Below are 14,830 nucleotides of genomic sequence, written 5' to 3'. Positions count from 1 at the left end.
TCTTTTCTCACTGCTGGTACAGACGTTTCATGGAACCACCGAGAGAATATTTGCCTGTCCACCCATGCTTTCTTCTGAGTGCAATAGTGTGTTGGTAGAGTATTTATGACAATGTGTTGAAAACAATGTTGATGTTGGGATTTTCTGATCACCATGAGCGGTAGTTTATAACTCCCATTTGCATTACAGCATTTGCATTGATGCTAGGCGCTGTTTCTGTTGCTTGTAACCATGAACTTCCTTCTCATTGTTGGCAGCTAATGTTTTTGAAGGAAGCATCTTGTAAAAGAGTCCTTATTCATCAGTATTGTACAAGATATCAGCATTTAAATCTTCTACCTCTATTATCTTTCGTATCCTGCTTACAAACTCATCAGCATCTTTACCGTTAACTGAGCGACTTTCCCTGGTGACTGTTTTTATTTATTTATTATTACTTTTTTTTCAATTTCCATGGATCCTTGATGCGAATGTATTGCTAGGATGCTGTGATGTATGGTACATACATCAGGCTAATTTTTCTCTGCACTGCTTTTTGTAGAAGGTTCATGGCTTCATCCATAGACCCTTTACATCTAGTTTGATCTGCTGCTGTCAGAAAATGATTGTTGAAGATAGTGGCATATATTTCCCCTTCATCTACCATGCTTTCATTGTGACAGACTTGGATACTGTCTGTATCCTCTGAAACTTTTCCTGTCTCTCTTTTTACCACCATCCAGATTGTTTTTATTTTATTATTGGATCTGTCATTTCAGATTTGATAAACATACTCTTGGATTTTTAACAATATTCTTTAGGATGTTACAGTACAATCTGTAGTGTTCCCTATCCTGAGGTTTATCAGAATTCTGAGTGAAATGTAAAGCATTCTCTTTTTTTTCTACATGAAGTTTTTATTCCCTCAGTGAGCCACTGTCTCCTACAATCATTCCGGTTTGTGCTTTTTGAAATTCTCTCAGGAAATACAGCTTCAAAAAGGATAACAAATTCATTTAGGAAAAGGTTCAATTTACCATTTACATTTTTAACCTTATCTACTGCCTCCAAATGTAACTGCTCCAAATGCCTACTGAAGGTTTCCAGATTCTCACTGTTGATTAACCTGTATGGTTTACTGATAGAACTGCTCTTGTTAGCAGGGCTTGCATAGTGTATTTCCAACAGCTGCCCATCATGGTCAGAGAGACCATTTAAGATTTTTGCTACAAATATTTTTTCGATTCTATTATTATAAAAAAAATTGTCAATCAGACTTGTACAGTTCTTTGTTACCCTATTGGGAAAGTCAACAACTGTTCTCAGATTGAAAGAATTCATTACATTCTCAAACTCTATTCTATCATTGTTACAGGTAAGAAAATGTACATTAAAATCACCAACCATTGTTATTTCTTTGGTCTTTGAATACAAGTAAGTTAAAAGTGATTCTACTTGTTTGAGGAATACAGTGACCTTTCCTGAGGGAGCTCTGTAGACTGCAATAACATAAATAGGCAGTGCATTGACAAGGACTTCAATGCAACAAGCCTCAAAATTCTGGTCAACACAATATTTTTTTTAATCTATAGATTTGTACACTATATTACATTATCACTCCTCCTTTGTCCATTTTACTTCTAATATAAAAAGTTGCTAAAGTGTACTTGTCTAGTTGCAGCATTTCAACCTTTTCCTTCATATGATGTTCAGTAAAACATAAAACATGGGCATTGTTTGTTGCATCACTGTCATAAATGCAGACAGACATCTGGTCCAGTTTGTTCCGTAGACCCATTATATATTGATGAAATAAGCAAAGTTTGTCATTTCTTAAACTCTTTGATTCAATGGCACTTATTTGTTGTGAACTGCAATTAGAGATTATAACAGGTCTACCTGAAGGTTTCTGCCTTATGTTAGTCTTGGAAATGAGACCGGGTACCAAAAATCCTTTAGATTACATTAGATTAGATTAATTATTCATTCCATAGACCGATAAGAGGGAATGTCAGATAAACACATTGCAAAAATGTAATTAGAATGTCAGCTGCTGAACACCATGTTGTTTTTTCCAGTTTGATAGCCAGCCTTTGCTCGCTGCAAATAAGTTACTACCACCGTGTTCTTTGTCAAATGCAGCTGCTTTTTCCCTTACAATCAGGCCACTGACTGGAATTCCTTTACTGCACTGTGGTATGAACCATCTATAAACTGCTGCCTCCAGTTGTACATTCTCACTCTTTCGCATAACCTTCCGTTTTACCAACTCACTATCCATTTGTGTTGAGTACTGTTGAATAACATCTTTTTTTTTTGTGTGTCATAAATATTTGCTTGTCCAACAATGAACTCAGCAGCAATGGCTTTCTGTGAAGAACCTTGATTTAACTTTTCTAAAATTCTGAGTTTCTGCTTTAGGTCTAGCGTAATGTGTTTACTTTTAGGAGACATGATTCCGAACTTTAAAGAAATCTTAAATTTCTCATACAGTATACAAAGCATTCTGCGCACGATAATTCATTGTGCATGTGTTTATGGATGTCTGCCGGATTACTGAGAGGCCAGACTACTGAGGGCCACTTTAGGGAGAGTCTAGAGTAGGTCAGTATATGTAACTGAAAATATGATCACTTGTGTTTATGGAGCCTTTGCTTTCATCCATGGTAAAATTTACATAGAAACACAAAAAGCCATGAACCCATAACACTTGTTCCTTTTAAGAGAGTGAACAATATCTTCTATTAGTTGAGGGACATATCTGCGTACCATTGTAACTTGTTTCACATTCCAACATTAAATTGATATTGAAACAGCAACTCTTTCTCTGTGGTCTTAAATGGTATAGGCTTAACTACAATGTCAGTACAATAAAATTACAGAAATTTTATTTAGTGTTCTGTAAATAAATAAAAATAGATCTATCATGGAATGGGACTCTGAGAAGATACAAGAAATGTGTGGTAACATAGTCTGAAAATTTTCAGAAACAACATCCAATTAGAATCTGAATTTTTTTGTGCACATCCAGTGTTCATTAATAATTTTTCACTCCCACCTGGTATTTTAATATTAAAATTGTGAACATGATGGAATGAAATATTCATAGTGATGGAACAATACTAGTACAAAACAGAAGTTACAATTTCATTTTAATCTGTTTTATTTTGGAAACAGAGGTTTCTAACATGAACAAATAAACAAATTTTAGATTTAGCAAAAAATACATCAGCCTATGAAACAAAATTGAACTCCAAACCAGGGGATGAAAATCTTTGTTGTTGGTCAGTATCACTTTGGTACCCTAGCAGTATCGTCAGCTTTAAATTTAAATGTTTGCAGCAACAACAAAGCAACCCACATGAATATCATCCCTTTCATCACCCATTTGACAGTTGACTTCATTATTTGGAATGTAATCAGGAATCATAGTTTTAATTATTCCCGAGACAAGGTTAAATTCAAAAGCATTTCTGGCGATAGCATGGTCTTTTTAAATTATTGTGTAAGGGTACAAGGCTTTCACACAGTGTCAGGTATTGCATGGATCAGTGACAAATCTAAAGTGTGCAGTGAGAAAAATTTACACGTGCAACAATAAGAATGCAGTGGGTATGTATTCACATCCATTGCATGAATGTTATGAAAACAAACACTCCTAACTGACATTTCACGACAAGTAATCTGTAAAAAAACACACAACGTGTTATAAGGAAATCGTGTAAACCGTCTGACGATGAATTACGATGATTCGAAACCGGTAACGGCACCCTTTGAATAAAGGAACTGAAAGTAAATTTGTGGCTGGTTGCTGTCCCAACACAACCAACATTTGTACTAAAGAATTTATGAAAATTAAAAGCACAAGAAACTAATCACAGCATAATGTAGAAATCACCTCTTATGAAACTGTTGTTAAAGAGCTGTCTTTCTTATTGGTAGATTCCTAGATTAGCATTGACAATTTTAAAGAAATTAGGGTGTTACAATGTGTACTTCGTACCATGTACACAACTTTGAACTTCACTGCAACAAATTTACCCACATTAATCAAGGATTTTTTTTAAAAAAAATGAAAGTTCTGTTTGATCTTTGGTTATATGGCCCATAACATGTCTCTGAAGAGGTAGTAAAGTTAAAGAATGGCTTAGAATTTCCCTATGTAACTACAGTAAATGGTTTAGACAAAATGTGATTAGTCTCAATTTTGATGATCCCAGCAGAGACGGTGTTTCATAATATCTGAAAAAAAAAAAAAATAGCATGAAAAAGTGGAAAAATACACCTCGGAATTTTCCAAAAAGCACGGAGAGGTAATGCTGTAGATATCTGCTCGTTATCAAGAATGAACTGCAATGCCGTGAGGCAGTAATCATTCTGCCACAGTTCATGAGGATACTGTTAGTAGGAATAAAACTTTTGATTGAATCATTTCTTTCCCTACTGAACTTTTTGTCACTTGGAAATGTGTATTTTTGAAACTGGAAGAGGAACAGCAACACACACACACACACACACACACACACACACACACACACACACACACACACACACAGAGAGAGAGAGAGAGAGAGAGAGAGAGAGAGAGAGAGAGAGAGAGAGAGAGGGGGGGGGGGGGGTGCATGGCCGACTTCCTTCTGAATCCCGAGATATTGCTTAATATTTTTGGGAACTGCATTTTTTTGTCTTCACCATTATTACAGCAAATAATCAATAACAAGAGTAGTTAACATTTCCACAAGTAAGTGGTAAAGGCATATCTCGATATCAACATACTTTCGATCGTGGCTACATTGGGCAGGAATAATGAACAGCCTTGGGAAGTTCACTTTCACCAGTAGTCACCAACATACTGTATATATGAACATTTAGAGGAGGACGCTCAGTATGCAGCCCATTTATTTCAATTGCCAATTTATTTCAGTATGTAGATGGCACCTTTGTCATATGGGCACTTGGAAAATGCAAAATGAATGACATAAATCTCAATTCCATACATGAGAACATCTGTTTTACTATGGAAGACAAACTGGGTGGAGTGCTCCCCTTTCTGGATGTCATGGTAAAAAGCAGAGTGAACAGCATATTGGGTCACAGTGTGCACTGGAAGAAGGTACATGCCTACCTACGAGGTGTCTTCAAAATGTTTCGGTACTTTGTCCACAAAATTTTTCTGTGCTTACCTTTTACTTGTTGTACATGATCTCCTTCGAAATACTCTCCTCCAAAGTTGATACACTGCTCCAATGCCAGTAACACTTCTGAAAGCAGTCGTGGTACACCTCTGGCTAGATTTCACAAAGCATCACCTGCGAATTGTCTTTTATCTCATCTAAAGTTGCAAGTCTCTTTCTTTTCAGTGGAGTTTTCAACTTTGGAAATTAAAAAAAGTCTCAGAAGTGAGGTCTGGAGAGTATGGAGGATGAGGCCGCACAGTGATTTCATTTTATGTTCAGTAGTCACGTACCAACAGGGATGAATGTGCGGGTACATTATCATGATGCAACAGCCATGAAGTGAAGTGTCTTGCCCACATTTCAGGCTGTTTCCTTCTCACATTTTCTTGCAACACTTCCTGATAGTACCATCAATTAACAATTTGCCCCTGTGGCATGAATTCCTGACAAACTAACCTTTCAAAGTCAAAGAAAACTCTCATGGCTTTCACATTTGACATTACCTGATAAGCTTTTTTTGTCTTGGAGAACCCTTCCTGACCCATTGTGAAGATCGAATCTTGGTCTCAGCATCATAATCCTAAATCCATGTCTCATCACCAGTTATGATTCTTTTAAGGAACATCTCATTCGCATTTGCACAGTCCAGAAACTCTTCACAGATTTCGAGGCGAGAAGGACTTTCTGGTCTTGACTTGAGAATTGTGGGATGAACTTGTCAGTGATAAGATGCAGTCCAAGATGCTGTGTCAGGATTTGAAGGCATGGTCCAACTGAAATATTATATTCTTGCACAGTCTCTCTGACAGTCAGTCTTGGACTGGGATGCACATCATTGATGTTTCTGACATGAGGGTCGTCGGTAGACAAGGAAGGATGTCCTCAACAAGGATCATCTTAACTTCCATCTGGCCTTTTTTAAACACGGTGAACCATTCATAACACAGAGTAAGGCTTAAGCACTCGTCACTGTAGGCTTCTTGCATCATTTGGTGTGTTTACATACAACAATGAAACTGCCAGTAGTTACATATTAAACACAGGCATGTGCAGTGTTGCCAACTGCATTTCGCTCGCTCCAACACACCATTGACGTGAAAGTATGAATGTTCTGGAGCTTTTTGAACAGACCTCATATACTGATATACAAACAGTTGCCACCACTTAGAGCAAAGGAATGGTGTGCTCAGAACCTCGGTACATAGGGCTTATGTCCTCTCTGCAATGAAAGTCTCAATTGAGGACTTGAACACCTAGAATGACATTGTAAAACAGCTACAAGGAATGGCAGATTCGGAGAAACTTATCCTACACCCACTGTACAACTGTTGGTGCATTATCCGGGAAGATAGGACAAATCTATGTCTACACTACTCTGCAATTCACACTTAAGCGCTTGGCAGAGGGTTCTGCGAGCCACCTTCAGACTATCTCTCTACTATTACATTCTCAAACACTGCATGGGATAAATGAAGACTAAAATCTTTCTGTATCTGAGCTCTGATTTCTCTTATTTTAGTATGATGATAGTTTCTCCTCATGTAGGTTGGCAATAGTTAAATATTTTTTACATTTAGTGGAGAAAGATGGTGATTGAAACCTCAGGAAAAGATCTTGCAGCAATGAAAAACAACTTGCTTACCATATCTGTGACATCCTCCCCTATTTCGCGACATCACAAGAAGAGTTACACTTCTCTGGCCTTCTTTGATGTCCTCCATCAGTCCTATCTGGTAAGGACCCCACACCTCACAGCAGTACTCTACCAGAGGACAAACAAGCATAGTGTAGGCAGTCTTTTTAGTAGACCTGTTGCTGCATCTTCTAAGTGTTCTGCCAGTAAAGCAAAATCTTTGCTTTGCCTTCCCTACAACATTATCTATGTGATTGTTCCAATTTAATTTTTGTATTTGTAATTGTTAGGTATTTAGTTGAATTGACAGGATTTAAATTTGCATGGTTTATTGTGTAACCAAAATTCAGTGGTCTTCTTTCTGTATTCATGTCGATGACCTCATACTTCTCCTTGTTCAGAAACAGTTGGCACTTTTCACACCATACAGATATTGTCTCAATCAGTTTGCAATTGTTTTTGGTCTTCTGATGACTTAACTAGATGGTAAATGACAGCACCATCTCCAAACAATCTGAGGGCACCTCAGATGGCCTCCTAAATCATTCATGAAGATTATATACAGTATAGTGCCTGTAATACTTCCTTGGGGAATGCCAGATATCATCTCTTCTCTCTAGATGATTTTCTGCCGATTGCTACATACTGTAACCTTCCTGACAGGACATCGTAAATCCAGTGTACAACTAAAGCAATACCCATAGGTACATAATTTGATTAGAAGTCTCCTGTGAGGAACATTGTCAAAACTCGTGAAATCTAGAATTATGGAATCAGTTTGATCCCTGTCAGTAGTACTCACTATTTCATGTGAATAAAGAGCTAGATGTGTTTCACAAGAATATTTTCTGAATACATTGCTGACCATGTATCAGTAGACCATTAGCTTAGAGGTAACTCATAATAGAATTCTCTAGAAACACAAAGTGAAGACAATCTTGCACCCACCAGCTAAAACATGGGCGTTGCTTGGTAGTGCCGAAGACTACCCTGATCTATATATATCAAAAGTCAGTCAGATACCCTGCTAATGCGGCAAAACATATAGATCAGACTCTGCATACTGTTGAAGATTGTATTGCGGAGAACACCAGCAGCACACCGAATTGCAGCAGCATAACAAATTGGCAATAATGGAAACTTACCTGGTGAATTACACTGAATGAATTAAGAGTGTATTAAGGTTCTGACACAGACATGTAACTTCTGGGCTGTGTCATTAGAGAATTTATCAAGAAGCAAGTTAGGGGACTGTTGATCAATTGCAATAATGGCTACATCCGTAGTAAGGCATGGGGACCTGCCAGGGACAGACGGAGGAAAAGCGGACGTGCCATTCACACACATATCTGGGTGCAAAACCTAGAATAGTGTTTCAGCTGGAGGAATTTGGGGCGAGATCCTGGGCGCGTTCAGCAGATAGAATGACAGATTGGAGGAAGAGGGGAAGAGAGAAAAGTGTTGCATGTTCCGAGCTGCTAGAGACGGTCATGTGCGTGTGAGATGTGCTTGTTGGGGTGTGTGTGTGTGTGTGTGTGTGTGTGTGTGTGTGTGTGTGTGTGTGTGTGTGTGTGTGTGTGTGTGTGTGTGTGTGTGTGTGTCTCCTTCCTTTCCTTTTTATAATGCATCATGTTTCTTATTCATCACTACTCCCGGACACACTTTCTTTTTAACCCACATTACATTTCCAGAAGCTGTACTGCATGACAACTTTGCAGTTAATATTGTTGTTCTATTTTTTAAAAGAAGATATTAGCTTAATATGGAAGCTGACTAATTTAGTGTTTGTTCTCATTTTTTGTCTGCAGTGTCATTCACTCTTTGCTGAGACTTCATTTCCTGTTTTCTGTGTTCTTAAGTAAATCTTCTGTCAGCTAAATGTATGCTTTCTACTAACTAATTATTGTTTCACAAATTCCTACAGCAGCATCACATACTAATACATACATATGTAATGTTGTTTTAGGTGGCTGTCTCGTTTGAGGGGTGCTGGCTACCGTAGGCGAGACTTAATGAGAGATGTCAACGTGCTGGTGCGCTTTGCGCAGGACCATGCTCTCAACTTTGATATGGGCCAATTAGATGATTTGGAACAAGCAGCAAACTCTGCCCGTTTACCTGAAACAGTAAAAGTTGTTGAGTCTTCTCGTCGGCATGTTGAAGTTTTGCTGGAGCCAAAGCTGGAAGCATTTCGGAAAGAAATGAGACGTCAACATAATATGACCTAATTGGTTCAGCCAGAAGATATATTCTTACTGGAATAACGCCACCCATGTTCCTATGACAGTCATGTATTTCGAATGAAGACATTACATGTTGGACTGCTACAAATTGTCTGTGATATTAACCACAATGGAGAAAAAAGTGACGAGTTGGACAAGTTTAATTAACTCATGTATAAGATGTTATTTGAGTGACACATTACCACTCAAAACCATGTTTTGAATATGTTGCTTCATTTGTAGCTGATTGTAGTGTGCTGTGATCTACAATTTGCTCTTAAATTTTATTGTGCCTTTTTATACGAGTATGTACATCATAAAACATAGTCTAATGCACAGCAAATGACAAATCCTACAAGATATTACTTTTGAGAAAAAATTTAACTGTTAAATTACGTTGGATTACAAACTATTACAGAAATAAATTTTTTTGTGCTGTTAATTCCAGGTACCTACGTTAGACTTTTGAGAAGCTTTCTTGATTTGTAAATCACACTCACATGCATTCAATCCATTCATTTTATATTGAAGGTTGTGTACCCAGGACTGCATTGCCTAGTGGTGCATATGAGTTTCACCCAGTCTCTTAATTTTTTAATGCGATTGGTCATACCATTTAGGAGGTTCAAGTTAGTGATGATTGATAAGTTTTTGCAACAGCATTGTCTGCTAAGACAGGTCATATTGTGAAATATATCTTGTGATATCATACCGTAAAGTACATGTAATAATAATACCTGCACAGGTAATTTGTTATGCACACAACACCCCAGAAACTCTGGAATCAACTTATACTCTACCTGGTCTCACACGCAAGTTAATTTTGAAAGACATAAATCACTGCTGTTAGTACCTTGTGCCCTGTTAAAGAAGCCAGCACTCAATAACTGTGTGCTTGCTGAGAATTTATGTGAAACAGATTTGTGGTGTCGGTTCATGAACTTCATGTAGACCATTGTTCAGGTATCTCTAAATTCTAAGTCTGCTGTCTTTCACATCTGTTCCATTATGGGATTTGTTGTTGACAGCACTGACTCATTCAGTGAAAACTCAATGGAAAAAATGATATTTCCTTGGATGACACTAATGGCGCATTGTGCAAAAAGGTGTGTGCTATCTTTTTAACATGCTTCCAACTGCACAGAAAAAAAATTTAGTAATAAATATTCATATCCAGATTGAAAGGTTTACCTGTGGCATATTACTATCCTGCACAGGAGTCCTCTCAGTAGTTGGAGACTTTCGTCTGTAACATGTCCTTCATTTGCATATTTTCTGAAGTTTTTTCTTGTTCTATCAGTTCGTTCATTTATAAATTTTCTTATCAGTGTGGGGGGGGGGGGGGGTGCTCAGTTGGTAAATATCAGGACTGCTGTTGTAAAATAAATTTTCTCTCATGTAATTAATTACACATAAAAACAACAACAACAATGTAGATAGCAACAGCTGTGAAACATTAGTATAATTTGGTAGGACTGCCAACAACATTCAAAGATAAAGGCATTACTGAGTCCATCACAAGGTGATTTTACACAAAATATACAGAAAATATTTTGCATTCAAGAGTAAGCACAAAATAAAATATACTTCTGCACACAGTAGTCCAGAAAAAATCATAAAAATGAAATGCCACGAAAGAGATCCAGAGACCACGCTGATTGCTTGTAAGTGGAGGTTATATTTTGTTCATCCATAGAACAGTCAACTTACATGGAAGCTCTTGTGTTACTTCATGTGACTTTTTGGTGAAAGAAGCTTGGCCTTCAGAGGTTCATCTCACAGACTGGAGATCGAAATAATGGAAAACGTCTCAGATCATTGGAGCATTTGAGTCGTCATGCTTGCAAAACCCATTAGCGAGGTGAGGGACAGACAAGAAGCTGGAAAGTGTTTACAACAAGTGCATTATCTGTCAAGTGATACTTGCAATGAATTTATTTCTAGTTGTGTCCATGATGTAAGAAGTGCACCTTGGAACAGATAGAAAATACAAAGTATTATTCAATTATTGTTGGTGCAACTCGTGATTCAATTCATGTTGAACAAACAACATCCATCCTGCATTAGCTTATTTCATTAAAGACATTGATAAATATGAAATAAGTGAACAGTTTTTGGAATTCATAGATTGCAATCAAAAAACAGGAGTTGTATATTTAATTAAATCAGTGCTTATGAAACATTCATTCAGTTCTTATCAGTGAATTTTGTGGACATAATTATGGTAATGGGAGTAATATGAGAGGATCTTATAAAGGAGTTTATACACATTTTCTTCAGTAGAATCCACTTGCAAAATTTTCTGTATGTATTTGTCCTAGCCTTATGTAGAGAACATGCAGCTGATGGTCTTTTGGAACAATTCTACTTCTTTACAACCTGTTCAGTTTCAGTCCACAGTGATGGAAAATTCTGAAAAGTGTCTTGGAAGTTCTTTGTATTCCATGTCTGATAGCTATCAGAGCACGCCAGTTAATGGTGTAAGACCAGTTGCAGCTCACTTGGATATAACTGACTTTGCTGTTGACGTTCTCAGTAAGTTAAACTTGTCAGTTGAAACATGTTCTGTGGTACACATATTATGTAAGATGTTTCAATTGTTTAATTATGGCATCAGTTTGGCAAAAGTTAAGAGTACCAGTTGACTAAAGAAGCAAAGGACCATAAGCTTGAAATACTGTTGTTGGTGTTGAGGTAAGGCACTTTGAAACCTCATTAAATGACTTTGAATATCTTCGCAATTAATATTGATTGTAAATCTCTGGAGGCGCTCACTAAGAAGAAATAATTTCATGGTGAAACCAGAAGTAAATGGAGATGAATAGAGATGACTTATTCAAGATAAATGTTTTTATATCATCATTCACAATGTAGTGTCTAATTTGAAAACCTGATATGAAAGATTTCAGTAAAGAATTTGGGTTTTTATGAAAATAATCAAAGATGACTGATAATCAGGTTGCTGAGTAATGCAAGTTATTTGTCATAGAATACCATAATATTCACATTAAATACTTGAAAACAATTCATACTTAAATCTTTGAATAAATTGCTTTGGAACCATTAGACCTCTTGAATAAGATGCTTGAGCTTAAAATTTCAGAGTTATTTCCAAATGTATGTGGAGCTATGTACACTCTTTCAGTACCAGGTGAACATTACACAGAAGTCAGAGCCCCGAACTGCAACAAGGCCACATACTTGAGTCAGGCAGGCACTGGTCAGTAACCATCGAGCTGAGTGGATGTCTATGACTTCGATATCACTGCTGTCCGCGTGATGAAACCAGGCCGGTAACCAGGAAGAACTGCAGTTCAACTCAATGCCAGTTACGACAGACAATCATTGTCTTCACTCCAGATGATTTGGTGTGACACATTGTCACACTTCAGCAAGTTTCAATGCATGGAAGCAGTATTTAACCATGGATGTACCAGCTAATCATTTTTTGGCCAGCTGGGCAGTGCATGGTGCATAGTCTGTGTGTGTCTGCGTATTGTCATAACTCTGCTGTGACTGAGGGACTTCTGCATATCTGCCTAGCCCAGGTAACCAACACCACTCCATCTGCTGCCTCCCCGGGATTGCTGGCTGTCGATAGCAGTTTGGAGTCAGATTCTGGGCAGCACTGTGACCTTCTGCTATGCCGGGTGATGTCACCTGGTGCATGCTTTGTGCTGCAATTGGATCATGTACGGTGGCTGTGCCATTGCCACCGAGTCAGTGCCCTCTGTCAAATTTCCTCCAAGCAAGCTGCTTGCATCCTTGCACTTCTGGCAGTTACCCTGCTGGTGCCCTATAGTACCAGAATATTATGTAAAGAAGAAAATGCACATGATTAATGTAGTAGCGGGATAGAATAATTAAAGACTTGTTCATGTTAATGGAGGAATAAAGTTGAATGACAGGATAAAGAATGATGTATATGTCCACCACTGATTTGTCTGCAGCTTTCCCACATGCCACACCTGTCTCTCAAATCATCTGTGCACCTTACCATGCCCAGAGTAAGACTTGAATCCATTGTGGCAAGCAAGAACTGATCATATTTCACTCAAGTTTCTCTGCAGCTATCATGGTCTGCTCTATTTTGGCACCCAACAAAGGCGCCAGTTATATTTGGTATCAGTATCGAGATGGTTTGGAACATCGGTGGATCAATGACGACCAAGAAGATACATAAAATGTTGATGACAGAAGACTGCTAACAGTGAATAAACAGGTGCAGCAGAAGATGTTTACTTTCACTCCTGGGATTCTGTACATTCTTTGGTTTGACGTCCTCCCAGCTTCTTACCAACATGTCGGGGTTAGATACTGCTGTAGTGTTTGGTGAGGAAGTGAGGGCTGAGCTGTTAACTCCAGTAATATGCAACAAGTGTAATTTACCTGGATAGTCCACCCCATGCACTGAGTCAGATCCTGTTGCATACCAGCCAGTGCATAGTGTGTGTCTGGCTCAGTTGTGGAAAACCTCTGGTATCCTGACAAGTTCAGTAATTTCATAAGGATAAGTCGGAAGAGGAATAAGGAGTTTTGCTGTCATTAAGGAATTGTATAAAACAAAAGTTCCAGGATAAGAAAGAATGATATCAGGGTTGCCACAAGTTACAGAAATTAGAGAATTTCAAACACAACAGGAAAATCAGGGAAATTTGAAAAAAGATTGGAAAAATCTCATTTTTGCCTCAGTAGATGAAACGGTTTGTTTACTGAGGTGTCATGCATCGTCACAGGCTGGGTGCAGCTGAGTATGTGTGCCGCTTCCCTACTCCCTCAGTCCTACTGCTTCTCCTAACCCTACTGTTCCCCTCAGCTTGCAGTAAGTGCCACCACTTCTTGCCACTAGCCTAGTAGCTACCGAAGAGAGGCAGGGACGCATGAGGAGTGGTTTGTTTGGATCTGATTCTGAGACAGTAGATGCTGCGGCTGGAGATGGCGGTCATGTGTGCATGAGCTGTGTCAGAGTGATTGTGCGAATGTGTGTGCGCTCCTGTTTTCTGACAAAAGCTATGGCTGAAGAGTGTGATTGTCTTTCCTACATGCCTGTGTGTGGCTCAGCAGTCATCTTTATGGTGAGTAGCTTCTACCTATCCTCATTATTATTGATTCTCAGAGTATTTGAACAAGTTATCTGTTGCATGGATTGATCACTGTGGTCTCATTTCATCAACATGCTGTCTGTGGCTTATGAATAGTTGGCCACACGAGTGGATTTCAACGACGGGCTAAAACCGGAGGCCTTTCTGCGGGTATCTGTAATGGATCGAGCCTGCTGATCTGAAGCCATTTGGTTCCCGCCAAAGTGCAGGCCCTGCCCGTTTGATCCAGTCTCACCAATCTGCCCACAGGCCATGTCTGTTTGTGTGTGACGTGATGGAGTAAATTTTCGTGGTTTATCCATGGACCTAGGACTGTGGTATTCCTCAACAGGCCAGAGACCATGGATGATAGATTTCAGGAATTGCAAATGTCTCACTGCAACTATGTTGTACAATGTGGCGTTTTGTAGACATTTTATTTGTTCTGGTACATTTTGGTACTTCAAAAGTAGTTTATATGTTAGAAAGTATAGATGGTAAGAAGTAGTAAATTGTTTCAGTTGCTGGCAGTTTGTACACTACATACGCATATATTTCTCGAAAGAAAAATCACGCAATACCTGTAAAATAATAGCTATAACACAATGGGTAATAACAGACAATAGCGAACATAGTAGAACTGACATTTTATTGGCAGCCACCTACAGTGTTGGTTTACCCAATTCTTCCCTGCCTTTTACACTCCTTTCAAGAGGACTACTTTCTTTCTGAGGCTTT

At 38.4% G+C, this 14,830-nt stretch overlaps 1 protein-coding gene across 6 annotated transcripts in view; it reads left to right on the top strand.

The window, feature by feature from the left end:
- Positions 1-9,453, top strand: part of LOC126324871 (uncharacterized) — a 37,197-nt gene extending 27,744 nt beyond the window's left edge. For all 6 annotated transcript variants that reach the window (XM_049995124.1, XM_049995126.1, XM_049995130.1 and 3 more), the window contains exon 3: positions 8,756-9,453. In XM_049995124.1, the coding sequence (XP_049851081.1) occupies positions 8,756-9,017 (262 nt within the window). In that variant the 3' untranslated portion in view covers positions 9,018-9,453. The remainder of the gene's footprint in view (positions 1-8,755) is intronic.
- Positions 9,454-14,830: the final 5,377 nt, after the last annotated feature.

Source organism: Schistocerca gregaria, chromosome 2 (assembly GCF_023897955.1).
Source record: "Schistocerca gregaria isolate iqSchGreg1 chromosome 2, iqSchGreg1.2, whole genome shotgun sequence".
NCBI classification, from domain to species: domain Eukaryota; kingdom Metazoa; phylum Arthropoda; class Insecta; order Orthoptera; family Acrididae; genus Schistocerca; species Schistocerca gregaria.
The sequence above is the reverse complement of the archived record's forward strand: the minus strand, read 5'-3'. Positions and strand labels throughout refer to the sequence as shown.